The sequence below is a fragment of the Cyprinus carpio genome, chromosome A24 (genome assembly GCF_018340385.1).
Source record: "Cyprinus carpio isolate SPL01 chromosome A24, ASM1834038v1, whole genome shotgun sequence".
NCBI classification, from domain to species: Eukaryota; Metazoa; Chordata; class Actinopteri; order Cypriniformes; family Cyprinidae; genus Cyprinus; species Cyprinus carpio.
This window is the reverse complement of record NC_056595.1, coordinates 17471175-17490646: the sequence shown is the minus strand read 5'-3', so window position 1 is coordinate 17490646 and position 19472 is coordinate 17471175. Positions and strand designations below refer to the sequence as shown.

At 39.3% G+C, this 19472-nt stretch overlaps 2 protein-coding genes across 14 annotated transcripts in view; one reads left to right on the top strand and one right to left on the bottom strand.

Moving 5' to 3' along the window:
• The window catches only part of LOC109104264 (connector enhancer of kinase suppressor of ras 2-like), an 81385-nt gene that overhangs the window by 56103 nt on the left and 5810 nt on the right, over positions 1–19472 (top strand). For 5 of the 13 annotated variants that reach the window (XM_042714448.1, XM_042714457.1, XM_042714452.1 and 2 more), the window contains 6 exons: positions 328–401; positions 475–614; positions 1261–1364; positions 4094–4613; positions 9111–9310; positions 10520–11419. In XM_042714448.1, coding sequence (XP_042570382.1) covers positions 328–401; positions 475–614; positions 1261–1364; positions 4094–4613; positions 9111–9310; positions 10520–10750 — 1269 coding nt within the window. In that variant the 3' untranslated portion in view covers positions 10751–11419. Of the gene's footprint in view, positions 1–327; positions 402–474; positions 615–1260; positions 1365–4093; positions 4614–9110; positions 9311–10519; positions 11420–19472 lie in introns of those variants that run through there. The other 8 variants (XM_042714450.1, XM_042714458.1, XM_042714454.1 and 5 more) reach the window with 5 other exon arrangements.
• On the bottom strand, positions 15463–18880 carry LOC109077055 (kelch-like protein 34). Its single transcript, XM_019092673.2, has one exon. The coding sequence runs from the start codon at positions 18293–18295 to the stop codon at positions 16529–16531; it is 1767 nt and encodes a 588-aa protein (XP_018948218.1). The 5' UTR covers positions 18296–18880; the 3' UTR covers positions 15463–16528.

Sequence of the window (19472 nt, the reverse complement as noted above, 5' to 3'; positions counted from 1 at the left end):
TCTCGGCCTGGTTTTGGTCCAATGAGAATCCTGCAACATAGTCCGGTTCTGCTATAATTGTTGATCTTCTACTGTTTGGGTTTTGTAAACACAGACAGGTTTACAGAGAGCCGCTACAATTTATGCTTTTCATTTATTTATGCAGAGCTCCTGTCAGCGGTGCTGCTGCAATTTAATGCTAGAGAAAAATTTTATGGAATGAACCTAGAAAGAGAGAGAAGAATAGGGAGATGTTACTCCTAACGAGGATGTAATGACATTACAGATGAGAGTAAGTGGGGTGAAACATCCACACAGTCCTCTCTCTTTCTTTTCTCTACCTTGTAGGATGAGAAAGCCGAAGGGTTCGTCAGCCTCCCTGAGTTTAAGATCGACAGAGCCAGTGAATGTCGCAAAAAATAGTGAGTAACTTTATCTTTTGAGGAACGTGATGATGCTTGAGGGATTCTTATTGTGTCTTCGCTCCCTACGCAGTGCATTTAAAGCGTGCCATCCCAAAATCAAGAGCTTCTACTTCGCAGCAGACGGCGTGGATGATATGAACAGATGGTTGAGTCGTCTCAACATGGCAGCTGCCGGCTACGCAGAAAGAGAGCGAATCCGTCAAGAACAGGGTGAGAATTCCTGTAGTTAGGAAGGTTATGGGTTTGATTCCCAGGAAATATGTATGCCTTGAATGCAGAGTAAGTCACTTTCAATATAAGCATCTGACAAGTGTATCGATGTATGTGTGAGAAGGGCAGAGCAAAACTGTGGGAGCGGTCAACCAAAGTATACAGAGGGCCTAATCAGAGCTGCCTTTCCCAAAAACATTGCAATCCTAGGGAGACCATAGAAACCATTGCCATAAATCTTAAAGTCGCCGTGAAACACAAGATTGACAGGTCTTTTTTTCTGAATTGTGACACACATGAGTGTAACAGATTATCCAACTTGGTTCTATGCATTGGTTGTTGTTTGGATTTTGAGATGAGGGTGTTGCACTCAAAAATTTCTACAAATGATCTCCAAGGGAAGGGACTGGAGAAGTTACAGAAAGATTGAGTTATAAATTGACATTCTGATAAAAACGTTACAAAATATTACAAACTTGAAACATATACACAGATAAATCATTTACAGTAAGATCTATAAAATGCATTTACAAAGTAGATTTGTGCTCCACTCGATCTCCAAGGCTTTAATTTAATTATTGTTTACTTTATGGACATGTTTTGCAACAAGCTAATGACTGTCTCCATGCTCCTCTCTCTCTTCCAGCAGACTACTGGAGTGAAAGTGAACACGAAGACAATGAGACACCCTCAACACCCAAGCAAGACAGCCCACCGCCCCCTTATGACACATACCCACGGCCACCCTCGGTGAGTCAGCATCCGCACAGACACACACGGCTCTCTCTCATTGTGTAATCCCACACAATAGCATGGCTTCATGATGCTTGACATTTGGCATTGGTAAAAGAGCTGTTTTGTAGTGCCGTCCCCCAGTTCTGGCCCTACCACGTCACTGAATGACTGTGTGTGTGTGTGTGTGTGTGTGTGTGTGTGTGTGTGTGTGTGTGTGTGTGTGTGTGTGTGTGTGTGTGTGTGTGAATGAGTCAGACCACTTCATCTCTGAGCCCACTGTAGAGATGTGATGAGATTGAGTCTTATCTCTTTTTCTCTCTACACGTCTCTCAGTCTTTGTGAGTCACTGTTATGTTTACCCTGTGCTCTTGACAGACAGTATCGGATATTTATTTCCTTTTTGGCAAGTCTTGTGAAACCTGTCATATTAATAACTGAGATATATCTTTTTTTTTGTGGAGAAAACAAAGCCTATTCTTAAGATTTCTATGACAATTCTCATTACCATAAAGCAAAAAAAAAAAAAACAAAAAACAAACAAAAAGAAAGTGAAAAAATTAAGCAAATAAATTATTATTATATTAATATTTATAAGCCATTATATGTGTATGCATTCCTGAATGTGTGTGGTTTAATTTGTGTGTGTACCGGTTATTAGTCACTGTGTTTTGTGTATTTTCAGTGCAGTACTGCAGAGCAGGTCAGCTAGAGGCCACACAGCAGCAATGCCTTATTTAAGAGCAAGCAAAAACACATGAATTAAATGCTGTCCTTTCCTTTAAGTTTTCTTTTTTCCTTTTACAAGGCCACTTCATTTCTCATTTACACATACACACAGATCTATCTATCTATCTATCAGTGTTAATTTTGGCAGGCATTTTTGATTTAGTCTTAGTTTTTATCTTAAGACGAAAATGCTTAATAGTCTTAGTCACATTTTAGTTATTTGAGTCTTTCATAATTTTAGTCTAGTTTTAGTCGACGAAAAGTCATTTCATTAGTCATTACATTTAGTCCATAGTTTTAGCCAAACTATAGTTACCAAAATTTATTTTGGTAGCTATTTTTATATGTAGTCTTTAAACTAAAATAATTATTAATTCTTCTCACTTTAGACCAAATCAATTAAGCTTATGAGAAATTTGAATCAAGGACTGAATTTGGAAAAACTTGAATAAATTATGACAATTTTAATTTTTGGGTGAACTATCTATTGAACTATTGAGCGAGCGAGAGAGAGAACACTTCTATCAGATTCCACTTATCCCACCTTCACTAACGTTAAGTTAATCAACAACAAATTGTGACTCAAGGGAAAAACGAGATGTCTGGTTACCTTATCCCTACCGCTTTGGGTGCTGAGGCCATTGTTTCAGATCACTAGTTCGCATTTTATTAGCCTATCCATCCACTAAGGCTGCTATACTGACTAGATATGCAAACACCCCTTATCCGATCGCAATCCAATGACAGGGACGCACATTTTGAAGGACAATAGCCTATAGGATGCATTTTGAATGTCCGGTAGTCTTCAAATAACATTATAGTCCAGTCACAGTTTTGAAGACACGGCATAAATTTCATCATAAGGTCATCAGATATTATTTTTAGTTCATCAATGTCTCATCTTAGTCACAGAAAAAATTTTCATTAACGAATATTTTTTGTCGTCGTCTTCGTTAACGAAATTAACACTGCTATCTATCTGTCTGTCTGTCTGTCATTCTATCTATCGATCGATCGGGCATTTTATCTATCTATCTATCTATCTATCTATTTATCTATCTATCTATCTATCTATCTGTCTATCTATCTAATCTATCTATCTATCTTCTATCTCTATCTATCTATCTATCTATCTATCTGTCTGTCTGTCTATCTGTCTGTCTGTCTGTCTGTCTGTCTGTCTGTCTGTCTGTCTATCAATCAGGTATTTCATCTATCTATCTATCTATCTATCTATCTATCTATCTATCTATCTATCTATCTATTGATCTATTGTTCTGTCGTTCTATATCATTCTATCTGTCGTTCTATCTATTGTTCTATCATTCTGTCTATTGTTCTATCTATTGTTCTATCGTTCCATATATCTATCTATTGTTCTATCTATTGTTCTATCGTTCTATCTATCATTCTATCCCAACTATCATATAATTTATTTTAGTTAAATATCATATATAATTAAACGTTCTTTTGGAAAATTGCCAATTGGTTGAAAGCAGGAAGAGCAGTTAGCCCATATTCAGTGTCTATTTTCACACTAACACAGCTTCAGGTTCTCCCTTCACTCCTCTGTCCCCTATCCCTCCATTTTTCTATATTCGGTGGTTTTCACCGAAACCAGAGCTCTCTCTGTTCATTATTCATCTGCCTTTCTTAGATGAGAGCGGGTATTCAGGGGCCTGGTCTACTCTCTGAGTTTCTTCATTAGCACACTTTATTCTTGCCTTTAGCATGAAGTTGATACGTGCAGAAGAGCAAAAGCATTATTTCCATTCATAATTTTTAAACCTAGAGAATTTTAAAGGGCATGAATGATTTTTACCTTTGAAAATGTAGTTGCATGATGAGCAAAAAATACTTGGTCGTACTTGGTGTTTCCTTTCCTTTTGTTCATGTTTTTGTCTTTGGTGCCCCAAAGAAGAGAATAAATTTGTCTGGCTTAGTTGTTGAGTAAAAGCTTTGTACAGTCTAGCATATACTTGGGTTTAACCTAATGTTCACCTTTTTCTCTCACTCAGAACCAGGTGAGTTGTGCCAGTCCTTACCTAGAACCCAAGCACGGCCGCCTCTCATCCACAGAAACTTCACAGTCTCGCTCCTCTCACGAGGAGTACCGCTCTGAACCGCAAGGGGGCAGCAGCAGCGGAGGAGGTTCCCCAGCTCGGAAGTCCACCAGCCAACGACGCTCATGGCAGGACCTGATTGAAACCCCTCTGACCAGCTCAGGCCTCCACTACCTGCAGACCCTGCCCCTAGAGGACGCTGTGTTCTGCGAGCCAGGTCCGGGTCTTTCTCCAGAATATCGCCGCCAATCCACTCTGCCTGCCCAACGCACAATGATGCAGGAACATTACGGCCCCTTCCCAATGCTCGAAGGGGAGAGGCTCCGAGACCCTGGTAACACAGCTGGGAAACCTCGCAGCTTCACCTTGCCTCGGGATAGTGGCCTGCATGCCCTCCTCACACCCTCTGCCAGCATGGCAGAACAGCGGGACCCCGGCCGTAGGGAGCTCAGCCGTTCCCACTGCATCAATAACGGTGGGTCAGCAGTGATTCAGAATTATAATATATATAATGTACTGTATATGTTATCTCCAAAATATAAGATATGACTAAACCGCAGATACTAATAGGGTCGTGAGATATATATGTAAATATATCTATGTATATATGTTTAGCTCTATTTATATAGATACTGTATGTATAGAAGTATATATATATATATATATGTGTGTGTGTGTGTGTGTGTGTGTGTGTGTGTGTGTGTGTGTGTGTGTGTTTAAAATTAAAATAATGTAAATTATATTTTGATTTATTATTATTATTCTTGTTGTTGATAATTTTTTTAGCAAAGACAAATGCTATTTATTTAAAATATACATTTTTATCTTTTTTTTAATTTTATGATAAATAAATAATTAACAAATTTTTGTTAATTAATTAGTTAATTATATCAGGACTGTCAAATTAATTATTTTTTATAAAAAATTCACATTACCCATAAATTTTGTAATTAGTATAATTATTTTTTATAATTGATTGACAGTCCAAGTGTACACACAAATTGGTAATGATGACAAACTTGATCAGGCTTTTTGCAAAGGTACTACTGAATCTACCCTTTATTATTATTTTGCAACGTAAGTAGCCGTGCATGGCAGAAAATAAATGGTTCTGAGGACAAGATCGGCTCAAATCAGTTCTCTAAAACCTCTTTACCACATTAGATTTTAATAACCCCTTTCATTATGAGAACAGTAGGCACAGCAGAGTTATTTTAATGCAAGTGTGAATTTATTTGAGTGCTTCGATGTTAAATTGTTAAGAGCAGTCTTCTCACAGAGAGACGTGTGCTGGGATTTGAGGGTCTTTTTCCGTCTGTATCTCTTCCTGTGTTTTCTTAGCTTCTGTATCTTCCTCTTTTTCCCTTGCTTGAGTGTGTGCTGTTGCTGTATGAAGCATAAACAGTGTCTCAGTTGCAGATTTTTTTTAGCTGTGCTGTGAGGTCCCCCACTGAGATCTGTCCACTCGTTTCTTACATACACACGTGCACACATGCGCATCCAGGCATCTTCTTCCAGAAATAGCTGCATGTACTTTCCTGTGAAACTCAGTTTAACCCTGCAGTATTGGTGTGGTTCCGTCACAAGCTACTCACCCACTTCACTTTGGATTTTGATTTACAAGGACAGTGCATATTTTTGTAAGTCTGTTTTCAGCTTTTGTACCTGGACACGTATCATTAGCAAAAAGCAAAAATATATGTTTGTTATTATATTTTTATAATATATATATATTATTATCCTCTCTCTCTCTCTCTCTCTCTCTCTCTCTCTATATATATATATATATATATATGTAAATACTTATATATATATATATATGTTTGTTATTATATTTTTATAATATATATATATTATTATATTTTATATATTGTCCCCCTGAGGAACAATAAAACATTTAGCAGAACTTTTAGCTTTCTCATTTTAGCTTCTTAAATTTAGCTTTGTATTAATTTTTATTTTATTATTTATTCAAAAATGTAAAAAAAAAATTTTTAATGCATCTTTTTTTTCCTACAAAAAATAGTTTCAGACTAAACTGAGGTTTCCAAAACTAGGTTAATGAGGGAACTGCAGGGGGGTTGTATGTTGATGAAAAGCTAATAATTGATTAAATCAATGAAGAAATTGATAATCAAAATTACAATAAATAATAATAAAATAAAAAATATAAAAAAATGTGTTTATCTGCATGTCATTTGACCATTAAACATCATAAAAGAACTGTGAACATGCAAGTGTGATGTTAAATTATTGAAATATGAACTTCTCCAGTCGTACTTCAAGTAAATATTTTCTGCTGACAAAAAAAGTTTGAGAATACCTGTTTGTGAATCATCTTTTGAAGAACCCTCTTATAGTACATAATCACACTGTTGATTATAAAACAACAGTCTGATTGGACATGTCAAAGCCAGGAAACAGAGATTTTGATTGCATGTCACTTGAATTCTGTATTATTAGTTGCTGTGTTGACAACCATAAACTCCCTACAGATATGTTAATGAACTATATTACTTGGAGGAATTATTGTTAATTTGGATTATTATCAATTAATGTAATAACTTTGTGAACATAGCCACCTCTTTCTTTTTTTAAGTAACTATAATGCTCTGCCTTATGGATTATTGCTTTAACCTTGTAGTTAGCAGTAAATTCTGAACGGGCTATTAATTCTCTCCTGTTTTCTGTTTGGTCTGGTGTCTGGATAGACTCAATTCCCTCCACAAACCTCACAGGAAGCCGCCCATTTGCTGCTGGATTACCACTCTGTTTATCTCCCCCGTATTACTTTTCAGCTTCCCCTTGTCTCGCAGTCTATCGCCTCATGGCTCATTGCCATCTCACCATCTATATTCCCCATCTCACTGCCCATATTCACTATCTCACCAGCAATCTGCCCGTCTCACTTCCCATCGGCCCCTCTCTAACGTTTTCTTCTAATATTCCCCTTTTTCGTCATCTCAGACAGATCTCCAGCAGCACTCTATATAATCCCAATGGCTTTTAATGAGTCTCCCTCTTATCTGTGTCTTTTATATCGCTCTGTTTCTATCTTTCTCTGGAGGAGTAAGGGGCATCTGTTAGTCATCCGCAGAGCCCAATGCGTGCTGTACTACATACTGAAGAGAAAAGAGAGGCACGGCCTATTGATCGTGACTCTCAATCGCATGTTCCTCGGCAACTGGAGAGAAAGATCGTGTCGTGCAATGCCAGAGTTTGGAGAGTTCTGTGCCATTTAACAAGTTATAAAAGAATCACAAAGAGCTTTAAAACTTTATTGATTTACTCAGGTTTAGTCGCTGTTATTGTAATCCGTCACATGGCTAACCAAGCGGTCGATAAAATGCTTTTTCTTTCAAATTATTGCAGGCTTGTAATAAAAGCAGGGCTTGCCAGCTTGCACAAAAAGTAATATGCCAAGGAAGTCTGAGACATCACCTGACTTGCTGAACTAAATAGACAATGATTTTACAATGATTTTTGACATCAGATATATCATCAGATATATGAGGCTTTGGTGCATATGGATAATGCCAGAATTAATAATTTTTAAGACTTGTTCATGCATTTTTTTTTTTTTTACTACTGAACTGATTTTCATGTACAGCCGCTCTGTTTTAACCTCCTTATTCAGTATTTATTTAAACTTGATTCTACTGCTGAATGTGACATCCATTACACACTGCATCTGCAGCATGTGGTGAGAGGCGCAGTGTGGGACTGCTGCCCTCTTGTGGTTGTTTAAAATAGTGTTTAAATACACGCCCTACATGTGTTAATAAGACCCAGCACTAGATATTGTTCATGGTGCACATGTTTTACCTACACAAACACTGCACCAAAAAGACTGGAGTGACTCAACCTATTTCTTGACTAACACATGAGAACCCATCATATACAGTACGTGTGCAGACAGTAAGAGCAAAGAAACAAGCAGCATGTCACCTGATTGACGGTGTCTGTCAGAGTGATTGATTGCCAATCCTGAGAAGCCTTAAGGGAGTTTTTCTCTGCTTTTGATGGTGGCTGTGTTAAATCAATTGAACATGTCATTTTAAACACTCATGAAGTCTTCTAGTTTTACTGTCTTTCTTTAGGTATCACCAAATTGCACTTACTCAACCCCTTTCTCAAGACCATCTTATATTAGCTAATTATTATGTTTGCCAGATTAATGATTATTCTGAACAACTAATAACCAGCTTAAATCAGATGATCAGCTTATACCATGTTAGACCAGTGAATAACCATCTTAGCATCTTCAATGATGTTAGACAATCTAATGACCATTTCAGACTGTCAGACTAGTGAATGGTCAGCTTAGATCATGTTAGACCAGCTAATGATTATGTTGACCAGAACGTTTCCATCTTAAACCGGCTTAAAATGACCATCTTAGACCAAGAAATGATCATGCAAGCTAATGACCAGCTTAAACCTGGTAATTACCAGTTTAGTCCATGTTAGACGAGCTAATTCTACTTTGTTTTTTTTTTTAAGCAGGATAGTGTTAAACACACTGAGAAGGGCAGATGTATGTCTGTGTGTACATTGCAGACAGACGGCGATAGAGAGATAAAGAGATGTTGTGTTGGCATGGAGAAACCCAGCACCCGTTTCTTCAAATGATAACAGATAAAAACCGAGACAGCGAGAGAAAATGTTCCCACATTTACATAAATCTGAGCCTGATTAAGCATTTATCTATGCCAGCCTGACGAAAAACACTTCTCGTCCAGGTCTTATGTCATTTCTCTCTTTCTACCTTCACAATTCCAGACTAACGAACAAAATAAATGAGCTGAGCATCATCAGCATACAGATAACAGCCTATACACCTGATTGAACATTAAAATAAACAGTTAAAATGTTGCAATCAGTCTGTTTCTGTTCCAACCCCACTCAAAAATGTGCCTTGCTGGTGGAGCCACCCCTCGTTAACTCTGGCTTTCTGTGGCGCCCCCCACAGGCGGGGAGCAGGAGTGCCACCGGCAGGTGGATTCGCTTGGTGATTTGTACCGGGCGCTGGAGCGTGCCAGTCTGTCGCCTATTGGTGAGCACCGCCTTTCCACCCGTCTGGAGTACAAACACCTTTTCATCAGGCGTTGCAACGATCCACAGCTAAATGACAAACTGCATCATCTCCGCATCCTGCAGAGCACGATAAAGGTATCTGACCTCTGCTGCCTCATGGGTCCCACTGCACCGTGTGTGCCTGTTTGTTTCATCTGTCCCGTCTGCCCGTCCGTCCCTCTCCGTCTGTCTGATGTCTGTGGGGTTCTGGGGAAAGCAGGAACTTTGTGAGGTTTTGTTTTGTTTTGTGTTTTTTTTTTTTTTTATTGTAGTCCATTTTGACAATGACTAAGCCAAACTGCTATCCCAGAATCCCATCCATGTTAGACGGAGTTCTCTGTCTGGCCGAGGTTGGGTCAGTCAGTCCCCACACTGCCACCCAACCCCCAACCCCAGGTTTATGTTGGGGCAGAGCCTCCAGTTGCATTGTGGGTATTAAAAACACTCGGTCAATAGAAAAGAAAGGTTCCAAAACATAGGATCAAGGATGGACCATTAATGATGAGCTAAAAACCGGATAATGACCATTTTACACTAGATAATGGCCAGCTTAAACCAGCCAATGACTAGCTTAGACAAGCTAATGACCGTCTTAGACCAGCTAATCACCATGCTGACTACCTAATAACCGGTTTAGACGAACTAATCATCTTGTTGACCAGCTAATAACAAGTTTAAACCAACTAATGACTATCTTAGACCAACTAATGACCATGTTAGATTAGCTAATCGCCATGTTGACCAGCTAATAACCAGTTTAGATGAGCTAATAACATCTTAGATCAGATAATCACTATGTTGACCAGCTAATAACCAACTTAAATGAGATAATGACCATTGGTAAGCCAAACTGGTTCTCTGAACCCAGCTTCTCTGTGTGGGTTAGCCTGGTTTAGGCTCTGCCTTCCTGGTGCCCTTTTTTTTTCTTCCTATTGTTGGGTCAGTCAGTCCGTGCCTCTGCTGTGACCCCCCTCCCCTTTCTGGGATGCTGTGCTTATTATGTTGGGGCAGAGCCTCCCGTTGCATTGAGTCCATATTATAAACATCCCTTATCACTCAGACTTGAATGAACGAAGGTTAATTGGGGGCACGAAGCTCCACAGTGGCAGAGGACTCCAGTCAAGTCTGAGCATGCTATGTGTGTTTGCGTGTGTGTCACTCTGCTCATCTAGGTTGAGTCCACATCGCTTCACGTCTACGCTAACCGCCAGTGGCGTGCTTTGACTATGACATCCTAACCACTGTATGAAGGAGACTGTATCTGTAATGCCCACCCTCCACTGCTCTCTTTCTTCACTCCCATAGGACAGGGAGGGCGAGGTAGCACTGATTGACAAGCTGCTGGCCAATCCTAAACTCACGTCCTCAGAGTTCCAGGAATGGAAGAAAGTTTACATGGAGCTGTTTTCAGGAGAGCCACAGCGGGACCGTCAGCCAAGCCCTGCCTCTGAGCCCAGCCCCGCTGCCACGCCTGAACCCGCCCCTCGCACACCCTCCCTCTCGCACACGCACTCCTACATCGAGACTCACGTCTGATGCACACAAACACACGGTTCGAGCACTCTACACAAAAATTCTGCCACATTATTTGAAGTAGTTGTTATTCACAACCAGCGGACACTGTCTCACTTCCATCATGGACCTTAGGCTAGACATTCAAGCTAAAGTAAGGGTTGAATTGGTGTTTGAGGACTGTAATTTTGCATTTTAATTATGAGGCTGTGAGGAATATTTATGTACAGAATTAACATTTAGGGATATAATAATGCATTGATGTGTGAATCAAGATGTAAAATTTCAATAAATAAAATAAACCAAGGTGTTATATACAGCATCTCGGATTACATGCACAGGGTGCACTTTAAATACTGTCAAGTTTGTCTTTCTTTCTCATTTTTCATATTTGTTTGTATCCATTTAAGCAATGCAAGTTAATATTTGTTATTTTCTTGCTCCATTATGAAATATAGTGTTTATGGTGTATAATGTTTTCAGAATATATTTGGAATCACAATATGCTGAGACTTGCCAGTAATAGTTAGTTTTGACCCTGCCTGTATTTGCAGATTTTTGTTTTGTTTTTGTTTTTTTTAATTTATACGATTTTTAAATTTAATTTAAATGTATCCTGCAATATTTGATATATCAGTCAATATTTGATATTTAATTATGCATGCATATCTGTTTTTACATTTAAATTACCTGTCATCTAACACTCAGTTAAAATGAATGTTTAAAAACTATTAATTGATTAATTAATTAATTAATTAATCAATCAATCAATCTATTTAATTAATTAATTAATTAAACAAACAAACAATCTATCTATCAATCAATCAATCAATCATTTAAAAAAAATTAATTAATACTGTACATTATAATTTTGTGATGCCTAAATTTGCTTGTAGCATTTCACGGTACACTATTTCGTTTTTTTTTTTTTTTTTTATGTATTTAGAAGAAATTGGAGGAAATTTAAATAATTATTGGCTTATTGTATCAGCCATAGTTTTTATGATTTTTGATTTCAGTTCATCCCAAAGTTTCATTTTAAGTCTGAACAGTCGACATCAAGGTCTCCAACATTTCATTCTGTTAAACATACTGTACTTTTATGCCTCACAGCCTTGTTTTAATTGATGTCAAATTTGATGCAGCATCTTCCCTGATTAAGGTCTGTAAACACAAATTCACTTCTCACTTTTGCTTGTGCTTTCACATTCTGACAGCAATCACAGACTCAGTCTACATGTGCTTTTTAAATACTTGAAAAACATTGTTTACGCAGGCACAGATAGCTGTACAAACAAAGCTCTCTCAATGGCTCGACTCACAACCCGCAAGCTTCAGAGTATGCCACTTCTGTACGAGGGGTTGCCATGGTTACAGTCCTCCAAGTGACTCAGACAAGGAGAGACAATGCCGTCGCACGGAGAACAAACCTGGCCTACCGCTAGACAGGAAGCCGAGGTAGAACCAGAGCACTTGAACTTCATAAATGGAAGCTACGGACTGATCTCTGAGAGGAAATGCACATCTGAGGCGCCGTTCGAACTCTAAGCACACTGTTGGCACACTGTTGTGCTGCTGTACCTGTGTTTGTCTGTCTTTTGGAAGCAAATCTATCAGTGGACACAGACAGTCATCACACAAGTTATATGCCATGTTTATTTGCTACTTTAGCATACTATATACTCTACTGTATCATACTATATTTATGATCTGATGTTATACATCGGCTGGCCCCGACTTATAGCACTTGTACATTTGTGTGGAAGTTGTGTGTGTGTGCATGAACATGGAACACTAATGTGGTGTTCTCATCTCACCACAATCTGTGTAGAGTGTTTAGATATACCAAGAAAAGGCATATTCCTGGTTCAAAATCAGATTAGTTTTATTGACAGCATCTTTTGCTTGGTGCCAGTTTCCACAGTCAACAATTTTGACTCGACTCGTAGTAATGATCTGAAAATGGAAGGCTATGGGGCAAGGCAATTTTCGGGCAGAAAAGCAGCTTGTGTTTGTGTCTCTAAAGTTGTCTAAGTAATCCTTGTGGGACTTTTCTTGGAGCAAACCTTCTGGTAATTCCTGAAGGGGGATTTGTCTATGTGCAAACAGACCTTTTCTGGTATACTTGCGCTTATCTTACAAAAATTACAAAGTTTATAGACTTCACACAGTCAAGAGTTACAGTATAAAATTGGATATAGATTTTTAATAAATTGTACATTGTAATAATGTGATGCAATAAATTCAATGCATTGAATGCAAATTTAAGTGTTTTATGTGTGATTTATTTAGATTTTCCATTTAATTTAAAACAATATAGAATTTTTATATTTTGTCAATTCTTGTCCATAACATTGATATAATTATTGGCTTATCTGTATAGGCCACTTTTTATATATCAGTACATCTCCAATAATTATAATGCTTATTATTATTATGATTATCCTACATAATGTTTATATCTATGAGTTTTTGATGTTTTAAACCTTATTTTAGCATATATTGTGGTCCAGTGCCTTGTCCCAATTAGAAACCAGTCAAAATAATTGAATGTGGTAATTGACAGAATGCTAAAAATGCTGTAGATAGTGTTCAGCTTGTATTGAACCTGGAATATTTCTGTGCCGTGAACACTTCTCGACAAAGCGTAACGCCTTGCCAGACTCAGCCTCTGATAACAGATGAGTGTTCAGTGAAATGTGTGGGCTTTGATTAGTAGAAAATTGCACAGGCTCCATTATCCAGAAGCAGCATTATCTCTGTAACATGAGTCAAATTATGGAAGTTCTCTCTTCACTACAGTTTCCTGATATTATGAGATGAAATTATGTGTCTCTTGGCAAATGAGGGTTCATAGTCAAAAACAGATTTACACGTGATGTTCCTAGTTCAAAAACTTGCATCCTTGAGTGAGCAGGGACGGCACTTACAAGTGATTGTCTGTATGTGCACAAGGTGTGCTGTTCATTTTTAATTCTTAATCTGTAAGAAGTTTTATTCACTATTGTGTTTTGGAGAATTTGAAGGATAGTATTATGTTTCATTATTGCATACCTCTGTTTGGATTCAAGTTTTCCATTTCTACAAGCTGCAATGCAGCTGTCCTGCACAGTGCTGCTAGTTTAGTGACATTTGTGTTAAGACAACAGTTAGTTTTTGTGACAGCCGTGGTCATCACGACACATTGCTGGTCTCAGCCCAGGGACTCGCCGCACGGCTCGGCCAATCAAAGCTGTTGCCCTGAACTCACCCCAGCATCTGTCAGAAGCAGCAACTCGACTCCTGAAAATACATGTATTTCAAAGTTCAGGAGGTTGTCCATCTTTATAAACTCTCAGAGCAAAACATCTATTTCTGCATGGCTTGTAGATATACCAGAGTCACATTTTATTTTTTGTTTCTAAACCGAAGCTGCCAAATGATTTAATGTCAGTGTTTCAACTGTCAGGAAGGCTGTGTAGACCAAGAAGCACTCAGGCACTCAGCAGACACATAAACGCTTTATTTGAGATTTTTAGGAACATAATGAATGTTCAGAAGAGAGTTTATTGTATGATAAGATGTGTATTATATGATGTACATTGATATTTCAGGTATGACTCTGATGATATAATGGAGCACATTTCATTCTGTATGTAATCTAAGACAATATTAGCTTGACTCAGTGAGTGACTCAGGTGCTAATGTGTCCATGAGAATCATGGGAATGCATTAGCTATTAGCAAAAGTGATTACAAGTGGATTTAGAGCTACTAGAACGGATGTCTATTGGTATTTTACTTTAGTAATATATCAAAGTTATTGTTAATTTAGTGGAAACCATGTTATGTTTCTTTAGCAGCCCATTTTTTAACACAAAGTTGTTGTAAAACAATCTAGTTTATCAATATCTGTGCTGCTGCCTGTCTTTATTATGAGTAGGGCATGTCATTAGGGCAGTGCAGTTTCCTATGTGTTGTGTTTAGCATACAACCTGGTAAAGTTTACTTTATTTATTACATCAATTTAAAAGAGACGTGTTGCTTTCTCCAGATTTCAGTGTGATTATACCTAGAGTCAATAAACTGCATTTTGGATGTAATCATGCTATATTTATTGCATTTGCTTGGATTTTATATATATATATATAAACCCCATTAAACAAAAATGAGACCATCTAATCAAAGAGAAGTGCACAAATTTTGAGGCTGGTGAATCCCATAAGTTTTTATTATAACTGGAGAAAGCTGTCTGTTGGTATTCCCATTCATCAATGGCAGTTTATCAGCTGGCATTTCCAACCTGGATGTTGCCATCTTTGGCTTAAAGGTGAGTGCCTAACCATAAACAATCACCTGAGAGCTTGCAGCCTGTCGAGCAATGAGTTGAGAGTCTTTCTCTAATGGGTGATTAAAAATAAATGCCCATGTAAATTTCCTAGAAAGCTTTTCTCTTTTTCTTTTAGACGTTTGCTGATTTCCAGGCTGTTCAGTGAAGGTAATGGACTCAATTTACAAAAATTAATGGAGATATACTGTTTGGGTTTGTTCTGAGTCTTGGGTTGACAGTGGGGTTCCTTTCTTTGGGCACAAGAGGCAGTTCAGATGGGGAAAATCTAATTTTCTAATCAGCAAACCAGGTTAAGGTGCTCATTCTCAAATCTAACTAATTTGCTATTATTACCAGCAAATTGGTGTTCACACCTTTAAACAATAAATTAGTACAAACGTCTTTAAAGAAACGCACAAGCTGCAAAATAAATTTTATGCAGTCAAATCTTTTATTTATGCTTTTATGTCTTAGATACTTATTTCCATTGATTCATTTGAAGAATCATGTCAACATCGTTCATTTTACAATCTCAAGATTACTTGCTTTTATATAACCCAGAAATGGTTGCTACAAGGTCTAAAATTATATATTCTGAAGTATATGATGAAGTTACAATATTTATGCCAGCCTAATTATTGTTACTGATGTGTATCTCACTGTTATAAGATTTCTGCTCAATTACTGTATTTTCAGTTCACTTTAATTTATAGCGATATTCTAATTGCACTATATTATCTGTGATGAGTAATCTACATTTCCATGCATGGCCTGACTTATCTGAGTTGTCAGATATAGGTGTGACTATGCAGTTTTTGTTGATCATTGCTCACTTAAAATCTCTTCATCCTCCTTTGGCTCATCTGCATCCCACACACACAATCAGTGATCTTGATACTTGTCCTTGCCCACTTCGACTTTCCTTGTACCCTTCCAAATCAATGGTCTAATTTGGCTTTCTCGCTCAGCGTCTGTGAGTGTAGCCTCCTTTCACAGTCTGTATCCAACATTCATGGCAGCTGTCTCTCTGTCATACGACATTATGACTGTAACCTTTGATCTTCACTCAGTCCCAAAAAGTCAAATCTTGTCCAATCTGTCCTTTCTTTAGGCCTTTCAAGACTCAATGACCAGAGTGTGCAGTGGTCTGTAATTCCATCCTTTATTCTGTCCTTTTCTCCAGTGTCCTTATAGGATCTAAGCCATTTCTCAGGACAACGTCTTTATGACAAGTCATCTATCAATGTCTACTCTATTCATAGTGACCTACTGTAGTTTCAGGAGCTCTTTACTGCTTGCTTTAAAACATTTAACAGCATTTTACCCCCCCGTTAAAGTCTTCTGTATCTGGGTGTATAGAAATCCTGTTTTCCCTGCCACTTTACAGTCCATGGATCCATGACACAAAGATAACCCCTGTCCTTCAACTCTCTCTGCCCCATGACAGCCATCTGTTTGTCTGTGTGTATGTGGGATGGTGTTTGTAATTGACTTTTAGGTCTCCGGAGGGTCTTGAAGAGTCATTATGGCACACTGAATCCCACACAAGGGCCCTGGTAGTTTACACACTTCCCTCCAGGAATCATATTCTGTGTCGTACTCCAGCACATTTGTTGTACACACCTCCTGTCCTTCCTGCCATTTCCTGCCTCCGAACATAAGCACACGTCTGCCCTCTGTTGTGGTCAAACCATAGCAGAAGCGATCATTCAGTAGGGGCTTTAGACGGCTCCACAGGTCTTGCTCAGGACTGTAGCGTTCAATGTCACAGAAGGGCTCATACATTCCCAAAAAGGTGTAAATTCTTCCCCTCACTGTTGCCATCTGGTGGCCAAACCTGGCTATGGACATGTTAGAACGTCTCTGCCAGGCATCTCCTTCAAAGGCATTCAGAAACAGCACTTCTTTGCTGCTCTCTGTGCTGTTGACATGGATGCCACCTGAGATGTAGATTCCTGTTCCAATAGTGGCACAGGCATGCCCATGAACTGAATACGGTAAGGATACAGCACTGTGCCAGCACCCTTCACTCATATTGTACATTTCTACAGATGACAAAGCAGGCTCACCTGTCTGGCCCCGTCCGCCAATAGCAAAGATAACACCTTCCACCACACAGCAGGCAAACTCTGCTCTCTTCTGCAAGAGTGGTTCCATCTTCTCCCACTGCTCAAACCGTGGGTCATAGCGCCACACCTGGTTAGTTACAGTCATCACAGCACTCTTCTCATTCTCCTCATCCACCTGCACCACCTCACCACCTAGTACAAATAGGAAATTCCCAACAACACATACTCCCTGGTGCTGTAGCTTATTTGGCAGGGATGCTGAGAGTGGCTGGAATTTCTTACTGTGAGGTTCGTAGGCTAGGATCTGATTCTGGGGTCTGTTTGCCTCTGGTCCTCCTCCCACCAGAAGAATCTTGCTTTTTGTGGCTCTTAGGCTGGTGTGGACACTTTGTAGTAGAGGTTGTAGGGGACCCTGAAGGTGGTAGTTAAGTGCTTTCTGCACTACGCTGTGAATGAAGGGTGTACGTAGAGCAGGTTTAAGTGCACGAAGTTGAGACAGCTCTTTAGGTGGTATCAAACCAAATCGGATCCGACTGAGCAATGCGTTACTCTGCAGGGCAGATTGTGGGTTGCATTCTAGCCAGTCCAAAACCAGCTGCAGAAGATCTATCTCCTTCACTCCTGGCATCTCCTCAGCTATGAGAACCTCTTGCAGAGAATCAATGTTTAACTCCATTAGCTCAGCCTTGTATTCCTCAGATGCAAGTATCCTACACATGTTACTTCCAATAAAAGAGTTGCTGTCATTGAATGCTTCAGAAAGGCCATAGAGAGCTGCTATGTTAGCAAAAAAGCAACAGTTGTCGGGAGCAATGCTTTCGGAGATGTACTGAGTGCAAAGCTCCACAGCATGGTTGATCTGTAGATAGCAGGCAGCCTGTAGTGTGGCCTCCAAAGTGGAGGGTGATAGTGAGATCCATGAGGTGTAGATGAAGTCCAATAACTGCTCAAGTCCCAGAGATGACAAGGCTGGCAAGCTGATAGTGTGAGCACCAGATTCCAGATTGTAGTCCTTAAACACGGACCAGAAGTAGTCACTGGAACAGGCTAGCAAAGTGCGATGAGCAGGGAACTCCACACCTTCTGCCTCCAAAACAACATCACACATTCGACCTTCTAGACGCAAGCTCTGGTACCGAGACAGAACACCTTCTCCATGACTGTTGCTGAGCATCAGGTAGTAATTCATCATTAGGAGATTAAGAGAGAGAAATAAGGAAGACCAGGGTCAGGAACAGGTGAGTTAGGACCGAACGAAAGTAAGACACAGCACAGAAAGAAGAGAAAATAAAAAAATGGAAGGAGGCAGAGGTGATCCACTTGTTGTCAAGTTGTCAAGGTTAAAGAAGACAGAAGAAAAGAAAAAGGTCAGTACACCAGCCACGTCTGTTGGGATGTGGTCCATGACTTCTCCAGGCAACAAATGCACATGTTTTGGGAGGGCAAAGGGGTGGGTCGACCATTTCTCCTCCATCCAGTGGGCAGACTCCAAATCTTTTGCCTCAACAAGATTGGCATGTTTTCTACCAGATCACTAGAAGGGTGGGGGGAATGATGGGCAGACATTTTGGGGCCACGGGAGGTAAACACATCTTCGAGCTAGTTGCCCTTTCCATTTAGATAGATGGGAACAGCTAGAGAGGGAGGGATCAGGCTGGGGGTTTATTATGATATGCAGATCTGAGGTCATCTCTTGATAAATAAAGGAGTTAGTCAGCACTGTGGATTTCTGTCTGTCGCCACCAGAAGCCATATCTCACCAAGGTGACAGGAATAGAAACTCAGAGTTGATCAGAGGGACAGTAAGTACACAGTCTAGCCAGAAAAGAGAAAGAGAGAGGATTGATAGAATGAGAATCTTGACTAGAGGACAATGAGAACCATAGGGAGATTGTTTGTCAGGAAGACACAAAGACGAAAAAGTTTGTTGTTAACAGGAGACTACCGAAATTGACTTGTTTATGTTGGCTAGATTACTGATGAGTGAGTTTTATTTATAGACTTATAGTAATTGTGTGTAAGTGTGATCCACAACGAAAAGGACACATCCCAACCTCGTGAACATCATATCCTTATCCTCCCTGAATAGCTGCTGGCTCAGAGTTGGGATGGGGCAGCATCAGGCCAGGTTGCGGGGGGTATTAAATATTAGAGCAAGGGGTGATTATGATAGAGTTTCTGGTTACATTCTCACACCCTCTGCTCATGATCACATTGGTTTCTCCACTGTCTAGAGCATTCGCAATACAACACATTTACAAGGTAATTGGTAACTGGAGATACTTGTGAATGCACTCGCACTCAAGTGCAACTGCAATGGGTCATGATTAATCCTAGAGGGGCATGTGTGTGTGCTACTTGTGTCTCAA